Below are 10,461 nucleotides of genomic sequence, written 5' to 3'. Positions count from 1 at the left end.
AGGCTTTCTGGAATGAGGACCCCAAAGAAGGTGTTTCCACTCACTCCCTGCCCCCCCAGGGCTGCAGCTCGGGTGTGTTAAACTGATAAGGGTCCAGTTTGCAGCAGAAGCCACCTGCTAGTGTGCTGTTGGGGTCCCAGTTGCCTTTGTGCCATTTTTGCCCCCTTCTGGAACACTGGACCAGGAGTACTCCTGTTTCAGCGCTTATGATAGGCCCTCATGTTCCCCCCCCAGGTGGAGAGGTAGACCACTGTAATTCTCCAGGGCTCTGCTGGGGCCACTCAGCCATGTTCTATTGCCCATGCAGAACAAGCAGGGCTGGTGTCTGTGAGTCTCTCGGGCACCCTCGTGTGTGTGTGTGTGTGGGGTCTCCCTTGCCTTTGCCTCCTCTGTGTCCTTTCTCCATGTTGGAAGTGAAAGCGTCTCCTTTGGCTTTTGAGCAGCTAGGTCATGTCAAGTTTTGAGCCGTGTTCTCCCTGCTGGTGCCTTGTGAAGATACATTCATTACAGGCCCTGGAAGGTTATAATGTTCAAGGATTAAGTGCGGACTCTGCACTTTGTCCAAAAGGACCCTTTACCCCAGTCTCCTGCAGTGAAATAGGTCACCCTGAGTCCCGTGTGTGTTTCTTAGAGGCCAGTAGCTTAAATGTAAAGTCCATCACTTACGCTGAGTTTCTCTAGGTGTTTTTGGAAGGTGCATTGGAACCTTGTAAGTTAAAAGGGAGTGGACTTACCATGTTTTATATTTGGTATTTCTGTCTTGCCCCTGTACACAAGTTGCTGGCCTGGGAAGTAGGCTTTGATTCACTGTCGACCTTCCATGGGTTAGCTATGTATTGTCTGTGCCTCAAATTTGGCAATGTGGGGAATCGGGGGCTCGTTCTGCTTGGAAGAGTTTGGGGACTGCTAAGTATTGAGTGCTTTATTGTCACCCAAATGAACTGCAGCATTTCCCTCTCCTTGACCACAAGCCCTGTAAGTCAGTACTGCCTGCGCAGGACACCAGCTAGCCCTGCGTTAGAGGGTTAAAATGATGACTAAATGGACGTCTCCGAGCCTGTGCAGTCCCCCTGCAAGGTGAAGCGCAAGGTGCTACAGACTTTTAGCTCTAGCTTGTAGGATCATCCTTTCTGTGCTGGGGGCATGAGGCTGCTTAGCCGGGTTTTTGATTTTGGATGGCTGACTTGATTGTTTTTGCTGTGCTGCCAGAATGCCTCTGTATTACCCCACCTCTGGCCGTGAATTTCTGAAAATAAAGGATGGACCCTCAGCCATCTCCTGTGCTCTCCACATTTGTTTAGAGTTCTCAGTGAGAACAGTGGGTCAGTTGTTGGCTGGTTTCATAACCTGGGAGTCCCAATGGTCTGGAGACATTCTTGAATATACACGTGCCTCTCTGCAAAATTACACTGGAAATAAGACATGGTTCTGCTTCTTAAATATTCTGCTGCCTTTGAGCATTGAATTTCATTTTACAGCCTGGGAACTCAGATGTACTGCTGCTTCTTAGCCTTTGGAAAGTACATAGATACCTTCTTTTCTTTTTTTCCCAGAGCAGTGCAGTAGGAGGAGGGAAAACCGAGTCCCTGGAACTCCTCAGAGGCCTCTGGGTAAACTTCGGAGGGAACTGTTTCGCTGCTTGCAGTCAGGCCTCTGATTTTCTGCTGAGGGATTCTTGAACACAGTGTGCAAGCTAAAAGTCACCTGTGAGAAGGAAGGCTCTGTTCCGAGAATGCCCAACAACTTTGAAATCTGTTGGTGCCTCGTCTTTGAGACAGTCATTGACTGCATTTTTAGCACCTTTCTTCACTTTGGCTCAGTTCCTTCCCAGTTGACTATCCACTCAGTGACGGTCTGTTTGTGGCTGAAAATCTGCTGCTCTTGGCTTTTCTGGTGTTCACATTTTTTTTTTCTGTATGAAGTTTGGGCAATGTGGCAGTCATTTGCTATCAGTACTTTCATTTTTGTGTCACGCGTTTTTATAAAATAAGGGCAAATGGCCACTGAAATATCCAGTCATTAGACAAACTCGGTCAAACAAAGAGGGCGGCAGCAGCAGAACTATTGATCAGTGGCCAGCCAGCCCCTGTGACCCCTGTAAATGCTCATTTGTCAGTGACGTTTGGAAGTGGATTCAGATTAAGGAAGGTAGCTGAGCATGAGTCTCCATTCCACTGTTTGCACGTTGTCACGAGAGAATTTCTGAGCACACATCAAGTGTATGATGAGTTAAATACACGTGCTACTTACTGATGTGCTAGGTATATCATAAAACGCAAAATAAAAGTTTTTCATTAGGAGAATTTTTTTCTCCAGTGGGTCTCTTGCTCACCCCGGGGGTCAGTACACCCCATTCAGAGAACCTTAAGGTAGTGGTAGCCTTTAATGGTGCATGGAGGACTAGGCTGGCACAGGACCGTGTTTGAAATGCTGCATTTTAAGTGTGTCTCATTTCCTTTGATAAGTTTTATTTCTGCCCATTGTTGAAATTGTCCTCAGCCTAACCCACGTTGACCCAGTGTATTATGAAGGGAGATAAAAAAACAAACAAGGAATCCCCTGGACGCGCAGTAGTCGGGCAAGGGAAGTAACACTGGGAGGCAGTGGACTGTGAAAAGCGTGGACTTGAGCACCACAGCTCTGGGTGTGAGTGGACAGGGCATGGCTATGTGAGCAGTTGCTTCATTTTTCTGCACTTCAGTCCTCTTTAAGTGGCTTGTTGTGAGAATTAACTGAAATTACATTAATTACATACACATTTAGAGCACTGCCTGGTGCACGGCAGGGATGCAGTAAATGATGGCTGTTAGAATCGAATGCCTACTATGTGCCAGGTATCCTCGTGGGAGATAACTGTTCAGTTTCCATAGTTACCCAGGGAGGTAGGTGTTTTACATTTGAGGAGCCTGACAAATTCAGTGTTTTGGTCTGGATCATGCAGCTGGTATTCAAATTTGTGTCTGAGTCTGAAGCCCATAGCTTTCCACCACACCATGCCGTCAGCCCCAGGTGAGAATTCCTGGTCCAGAGTGGGTGCTTAACGTCTGTTGCTTGAATGAATGATCTACGCAAGTGGGAGAGAATGCTTGTGTCCTTTGAGAGAGGAGTCAGTCTGTCTTTGTTGGGGGGAAGAAGCATCAGGTGACCAGCATTCCTGCTAGGGCCTGGCACGCGTCGTCCTCTGAGCCTCACCCGTGGCTGCTGCTCCCCCAGGTCAGCAGCTGGTTTCCTGGGCAGCTTGGATCATGCTTGAGCCTTGGATCTTCCTGTCTAGCTATTGAGAAAGGGCTGTAGGCATGGTCAGTGGTGATCTGGGTTCCCCCCTACTAAGGGATAGAGCTGGGATGTGGTTATGCTCCAGGACAGCGTGTGGTCTAGGCCTCCGTGCTAGGGGGTTGGGGGGAGGGCGGGCTGTCGGGCTGAGGAAGGTCCTTTCTCTCCAGTTCTACTTCCTTTCTCTCTAATACCGTGAATTCCTTTAATGGTGATAACACGTTTCCCTCTGTGATCATTACTGAGACTTAGAGGCAGATGCTTTTGGAAGCAAGGACTCTGAACTAAGTCACTGTGTAGTCATATAGTCAGGGTCTATAGTCATCTGAGAAAAGGAAGAGTGTGTGTGTGCGTGCATGTGCGTGCGCGTGTGTGTGCGCGCGTGCGTGTGTGCATGTGCGTGTGTGTGTGCGTGCGTGCGTGTTCTGCCCAAGGGAAGGACATGGAGTTGACGACAGCTGGAACTAGAGTGATGGGAAGAAGGTAAATGAGAAAAAACAGGACACCTTTTTCATGTGTTTGCAATTTTGTTGAGGGCCCCATCTGGCCAGGTCTGAATTTTTTGTCACGTGACAGTTGACATCTGTTGTATGCCAGGTGCAGTGAGCCGGCTGCAGTGGCTGTGCTGCCTGAGCTGGATCCAGTTGTCTCCAAGCCACTTGTTAAAATGCAGATCCTGACATAGTAGGGCAGGGGTGGGGCCTGAGAGTCTGCATTTCTGAGGTTTCCAGATGACGGTGACGTCCCACAGACTGTAGTTCCTCGATGACGTAGAGCAGTTGTGTCTCAGTGCGGCTCACGAGTGGATAGTTCCTGTAGGCCTGTGCCTTGAGTGCCAGGTGGCCAGAATTTGACTCAAGAAGATGCTCGGCTCCTAGAGCTCTCTGTGATAGAGGGTTTCCCAGAATGTAGCTGTTCCTCCCACTCCCGACAGAGGGGTGGCCTATGTATTTCTAACAGGGGTTCATATGTCTGACCAGGCAGGTTGGCAGTGCTTCTCTTTGGCGCCTCCTTGTTTTTTGCCCTTAATGATTCACCCATCCATCGTCACCAGCTCGCAATAATCAGTTCACATGTTCATGCTAAACAATAAGTGACATTCTTCCCAGGAAGAGTGGTGTCTTCACTAGAACTAGTGGAACTGAAGGAGCAAGGCTCATTTCAGCTGTGAGCTGGAGTGGACATGTCTTGGGACACCTACCTGGTATCAGTGAAGTAATGAAGGCAACGGCCAGCCTCGCCCACAGTGAGGCGGCATCTGCTTCACCAGGTCTCTTCAGTAGTGGACGAGGAGGAAGGAGAAGTAGTTATTTCAGCCCTGCCCAGCAGTGGCAAGTAGCTGTTGTTAGCACCCCACTTAATGAGACTTCAAACTCATGCTTTGCCATTCCCAGCATCCTGTTCTGGTCTTGAATGTTAATTCAGTGGACGTTAGCTCTGATCATGTACCTGCTCTTGGTCCGTGCAGTTCTCGATAATAAGCTCTCCATGCAACGTGGATGCACTCAAGAATCTGATCCTTAAAGGAACTGTCTTCCCTTCCTCTCCCTCTGCCCACCCCTTCATTCCCCCCCTGTCTCCTGCCATACATGCCCCAACACTCCATCTGCTTGTAGGAGTTAGTCTAGTTTGCTTCTCTAAGCATTCATACCTGCCTTGCTACATACTCTGTTTTTCCTCTTCCCACCCTCCACATACCAAAATTTTTTTTTTTCTCAGTGAAATGTGATATTTTACTCTGGTGAAATAATTTCCATTTTGAACATTCAGCACACAGTTTGAACATTTATTCAGCTGGGAGTTTTGAAAGCAATCTAAAACCAGATGAGCTCTTCTAAGGGTGGGAGGAGAGCAAAGCTGAGCTGGTCTTGTGGATGTCACTTGTCAGTCTTGATGGTCATTTGTCTGCCGGGGCCTCTGAAAAGCAAGAGGCCAGGTCAAAATTTTGCGTCTGTGTCTGGCCAGTGCCGCACAAAATGACTTTTTTCCACAGTGGTGACATTGGAGGGGGTGTGTGGGAATGCGGGGGAAGCTCTGGCCTTGGAGTGTGGACTGTGTGACGTGAGCAAGTCAACGAAAAGCTCTGAGTCTTGGTCTTATGTGCATCACAGCCGAGCGCTGTTCTCCTGCCTCGGACGGTGGGCGGGGTGGTGGTGCTGCCATGTGGGTGAGGACAGGAGTGTACTTTGCAGACTAGGGAGCTTCGGAAGCATCTCAATCAGGAAAAAGTTGGGTGGTATCTTTTTACAAGGCAAGAGGATTCAAACAAAACCAAAAGGACTGCTTAACTGGCTGTGGAGCCTATTCTGAATGTAACTGTCACACTAATTCCTTTTGTTCATGAAGTAAAGTACAGTAAAGGTGTTTTAAACCAAGTAATTTTACACTCTCACAGAGGGTGTTAGCTCCATTTTATGCTTAAGGAGATTGGGGTTCCCTGGGGCCCTAAAGCTAGTTAATGTGCTAGTTCTTGGAACATAGTGCTTCTGCAAATACAAAGAGTGCTCAGCCCACTCTGAGCCACTCCCTCTCCGGCCGGCCTTTGGGAATGAGGGATTAGAAGCTCTTTGAGACGCAGGGCTGGGGGGAGAAAACTTCCCTTGTGTCGCCCATGGAAGGGCTCGCATTTGGGACTCTGAGGAAACTGAGTTGCCCTGACCCAGGCAAGGACTTACCGTTGGCCTCTTCCCAGAGGACGTCCTGAAGAAACTTCCCCAGGGCTTGGCCATGCTGGTGGTCCTGAGCCCCTGACAGCTTGATTCCAACATCAAAGGGGGCGTTGAACTAGGAGGAAGGGCAGGAAGGACCCAGGAAGTGTCAGAGTTCCCACCCTCCCACCCCAAGCCAAGCACACCCCCATCCCAAAGAAGGCCCTGGGCTCCCAAGTCTCATCGTGGACAGGGACGGAGAAGGGCCCGTGGGCCCAGCAGGCACCCCTGAAGGGCAGCTGGGCTAGGATATCCTGCTAGGCCCGTTCTTCCCCGACACCCCCACCGATCTTCAAGACTTACTCTGTTCCTTTACCTCTAAGGAGATTGCTGATAAAAGCTGTGGAGGCCCCTAGATCAAGTGCCCTCCACCTGCAATCTTAGAAGGCACGAGTGTGAATCAATCGCCAACAGGGGGATTTCTGGCCTTGGCAGGGAGACGGGGGACGAGGATGTACCGGGTGTGCATGGCACTAGCCTGGGTGATGGTTTCTGACCCCTCTGCTGCCCCCACCTCTTCTTTCCCAGGTGTCTCCCTCAGACGCACAGGCCTTTCCTTGTTTTGTGGAAAGTCAGGTAGGAGGCTGACCTCTTCCTAGAAAGATACTCTAAGCCAAATCCTTTCTTTGCCTCCATTTCTTCCCTTCCAGGGGAGAGCGCCCCATTTCCCCTACTTTCTTGGCATTCTATGAGATGATTTATTGGACCTAAAGGTTTTGGGGAAATGGAAAAAGACCTCTGGAGCCACATCATCGTTTATTCCCTTGAGAGCAGAGACTGTCGTCATCTCTTCATCCAGTAGCTGCCGCAGGACCAAGCCATGTCGGTCACTGTGATGTCCGAAGGAGTCAGTGGAAGAATCTTGGTCCTTCTGCCCCCTGCCCTCCAGACAGGAGGTGTTATCCCCGTTTACAGATAAAGCAACAAGGCCCAGAGAAGTTACGTGACTTGTCTGAGGCCCGACAGGACTTGGGGTCCACCAGCCAGGACCCTCTATTCCCTGGGCTGCAGCAGCGCCCAGCAGAGGGCCCCACCCTGCGTCAGGCCTGGGCTGTGTCTGCCCCGCATTGTATCCTGTCCTCCGTACACCCCCCCCCCCCAGGCAGGTACCACTATTCCTATTTTACAGATGTGCAAACATGCCCAGAGGAGTTATTAGAACAGCAAATAGCTGTTGGTACCTTTGTAAAAAGTTGCCTTCTCCTGTCGTCTCCACTGTGAAGCTGGAGTGAGTGGAGAATGACATGATTTTTTTTTTTTTAAAGGAATTTGAGCCCTCCTGTTCCCTCCCTTCAGTAAAGATTCATTTTCTTCCACCCCTGTGGCTAATGTGGGTGATCTGATCATCCGAACACATGTTTTGGGATCCCAGTCCCAGGCCCTGTTGGCTGCGGCGGCTGCAGAGCAGCTGAGAGGCAGCATGGCGGCCACTGCTTGGGACATAAGCGTCAGGTGACCTGACGCTCCTTGGGCCTCTGGCTCATCTGCTCCATCGGGGGTGGGTGGATTGGGGAGGGGAGTGGGTAGGAGTTGGTTTCAAAAGTCTTCCAGCTGAAACTGGATTTCAGGAGGATAACATTTGGGGGAAGTGGAACCCTAGGACGGGAGTGGTTTGGGGAGCAACCCAGAGCTCTGCGGCCCCACCCAGCTTCTGAGCCCCAATGTCTCCCAGACACTTCTGGTTCTAGTTGAGGCAGTGTGGGTCATTCCTTCCACCGCCAGCCTTCATGGCAACTGGAAACTTCAGTTGTCCCAGCCCTGCCTTGAGACATCAGCCACTGAAACCCCTTCCCCATTGGGGCTAATTTAGAGCTGCTCTGAATTGGAGCTGGCAATCTCACCAGGAAACTTGCCTGGGTTTAGTTTAAGGATTTGCAGGCCATCGAGTGGGAATGCGGTGGGTTGGGGGGGTCTTACACATAGTGGTGGGGATCCTGGGCTCTGGGGAGGGTTGGAGCATGGGTTGGGAGTTCATCCTTGATGGGAGAAGAGGCGGTGGATGGTTAGAGGGAGGCCAGGTCGGGACCCACTTGAGCTGCTTTTCTCTGGCCGGAGGAGACAAGCGGGGGCACTGCCTGGCTGCTGTCCATCTGCCAGACCAGGGCGGAGGAAAAGAGGCCTTGGGGACCAGAGTCAGCTCTGAGCTTGAGTCCTACCCCTGCCACGCACCTGCTGTGGCACCTCAGGCAAGTGAATGCATTTGTCTGAACTTCTGTTCCTTGTCTATAAAATGAGGGCAAGCATATCAGCCTTACTTGACAGGTGGTTATAGCGATTATACGATATGTAATAAGGGTGAAACAGTTTGTAAATGAGATCATGGGACACAGCAGTACAGTAATTACCGTTATTAGGAACCACCCCAGGAGTTGTGGTTTCTCTGCAGGGAGCTGTCTGTGGCCACCTAAATGCTGTTAGAACCGTTTCCTGAACCACAGCCAGCCTCTCAGGAAGGCTACCTAAATAACCCTATAAAGCACCTCCCTCCCCCGCCCCTTAGTCCTCCACTTTGAACTACTTTCTTGTCCCATGTAAAATTTGTCAGAGCCAAAGCAAGCCTGACTGGACTGTCCTCGTCTACAGATGGACGCCGGTGAGTGCTGGCCGCCAGAGCCCGGCTAGCAGTACCTCCCTGTTCAGGGCGCAGCCTTGGTGCACTCCAGCCCCAGGTCAGGTCTGGGAGGCCCCTGAGCCAACCGGACGTCTTCTGTGGGGAAACACCTTTGGTCTATAACCAGCCATCTTCCTGGATGTCTACCTCTGGGCATCATACTTGCTGCACCCTTTGAAATCACCTGGCGTCTGCTGGCGTGCCCTCTCTTGCTTTCAGCTCCTTGTACACTCCCCTTCTGTTGTAGGAAAGTTACTTGTCTTAGATGTTTGCCTCTTGATAAAGACCTTGTAGAGCCCAGTGCAGAGCCCACGTCAACTATGTTCGCGCTATTTTACATTTCTTGAGTAGCTGGTAAGTGGACCCTGTTCATAGCCAGCTCCCCCTGTCCCCCGTCATCCCCTCCACTGCCACAAAGTGTAAAACTACAGAGGAACCAACCCGGATTTCCAGCTCATCCTCTGCCCCTTCCACCAGACTTCCATCTTCTGGGTGGAGCCAGCCTTCAAGCTCTCGGGGCTGCAGTTTGGCTGGTGGCTTCTTGGACTCCTTTCTCTGTTGGAGACAGGAGGTGTTCTCTTTAGGGCCCTAAGCACCCATGTCCTTCCAGAAGCAGAAGTGTGGGCCTATGATCAGACCCAGAGTTCTCCTGTGTTCTAGGAGAAGACTGAAGCCCAGGTGTTTGAGCCGCTGCCCAGGCCAGCTGCTATGTGGCAGGGTTGGCGAGAGATACCCCAGTCGGAATGTGGGGCTTTGTGGGGAGGTGTCTCACCTGCGCTTTCTGATGTTCGGGGCTCAGGAAGCTGGAGCCTGCCATGGCCAAGTCCACCCAGAGCACGCTGACGAGCAGGAGGCAGCAGATGGTCCCCAGGGAGGGCATGGCCTCAGCTGGGTGGGGACAGATGGGCCTGGAGGAGAAAGGGTCTTCAAGCAACATGCTTTCCCTTCCCCTGCCTTCCCCTCTCCTCCCCTCCCCTCCCCATGTCCCAGAACGCAGGCAGGAGCCTAGCAGACAGGGCGAAGCACTTTGACCTGGGATGGCGATTGCTGAATAGAGAAGCTCTTCCCACCCCTGCCAGAGGGGCTCCCTCTACCCCCCCCCCCTGCCCCGCCAAGGTAGGAGCGAACTGAAGGGTAGGTGAGCTCTCTTCCACAACTGCTCCTTCGGAGCAGAACTCTTGTGAGTGGGACTCCCCATGTTGTTGGTCCCAGCCCCCAAGGGACTTGTACCAAGTGTCTAACAGGGATGATGGAGCTGAACCAGCAAGGTCCCCAGGAGACCTGGGGGAATCGGGGCGGCTCCTGAGTCCAGCTGTCTGAGCAGCCAGGCTACCCCACGTTGTGCAACCTCCCCTTTGTTCAGATGGGGCTGTGAATGGCCAGCGGTCACAGTGAGTTAAACCCGTAAGCAGACCTCCCCCCGGCCCCACACAGAGGGTGCCTACCTGGAATTCCTGCTGGAGGTGGCGCTTGGTGGCTGTCTGGTCCTTATATAGGAAGCCCTGTGTTTGTTTTAAACCAGCAACCTTATCTCAGGGTAGCCTAGCTTCCGGAGACCAATTTATATTCCTTGGAAACTAAAAATGCTCATGTCCTCTGGGTAAAAATCAACAGCGGAGGTCAGATGCCCTGAGACATTGCTAGGTTGGCCTGTGGCGGCCCATCTGCTCCAGCTGTCCCCAAGTGGGCCCTGTCCTGTCTTAGGTGGGAGGGAAGGGAGTGGCTGGGGGGTCCTGGCTGGCTTTGCTGCTCCGTGACTTTGGCTTACTCCCCTTTCTGAACCCCCTTCCTCCCTTGATAGAATGAGGCTATTGTCACTAGATCTCCAAGAGCTTGTTCTGTCCCCACACTTGCTGTTCTGTGACTGAT

At 51.7% G+C, this 10,461-nt stretch overlaps 1 protein-coding gene across 2 annotated transcripts; it reads right to left on the bottom strand.

The window, feature by feature from the left end:
- Positions 1-5,045: 5,045 nt before the first annotated feature.
- Positions 5,046-10,172, bottom strand: GHRL (ghrelin and obestatin prepropeptide). Of its 2 annotated transcripts, XM_019732694.3 has the most exons (5): positions 10,038-10,172; positions 9,365-9,500; positions 9,034-9,147; positions 5,949-6,057; positions 5,046-5,190 (listed from the first exon to the last, which is right to left on the bottom strand). In XM_019732694.3, exons 2-5 carry the CDS (start codon positions 9,470-9,472, stop codon positions 5,171-5,173), a joined length of 351 nt encoding a protein of 116 aa, XP_019588253.1. In that variant the 5' UTR covers positions 9,473-9,500; positions 10,038-10,172; the 3' UTR covers positions 5,046-5,170. The 2 variants fall into 2 exon arrangements, with proteins under 2 accessions (XP_019588253.1, XP_088654538.1); XM_088798412.1 differs by lacking the exon at positions 10,038-10,172 and having other exon boundaries at positions 9,365-9,571.
- Between the last annotated feature and the right edge of the window lie 289 nt (positions 10,173-10,461).

Source organism: Rhinolophus sinicus, chromosome 5 (assembly GCF_057876585.1).
Source record: "Rhinolophus sinicus isolate RSI-liver-muscle chromosome 5, RSI-T2T, whole genome shotgun sequence".
Classification (NCBI taxonomy): domain Eukaryota; kingdom Metazoa; phylum Chordata; class Mammalia; order Chiroptera; family Rhinolophidae; genus Rhinolophus; species Rhinolophus sinicus.
Note: the sequence above shows the minus strand (reverse complement) of the source record. Positions and strands in the feature narration are given on the sequence as shown.

Excerpts from the sequence above, each read along its gene's own strand:
- GHRL (XM_088798412.1), bottom strand. The coding sequence starts at position 9,529 with ATGTTGCTTGAAGACCCTTTCTCCTCCAGGCCCATCTGTCCCCACCCA. Across the intron at positions 9,148-9,364 it reads CCGAACATCAGAAAGCGCAG|AGAAAGGAGTCCAAGAAGCC; the intron begins GTGAGACACCTC and ends TGTCTCCAACAG. Across the intron at positions 6,058-9,033 it reads AGGATGAGCTGGAAATCCGG|TTCAACGCCCCCTTTGATGT; the intron begins GTTGGTTCCTCT and ends CCTTCCTCCTAG.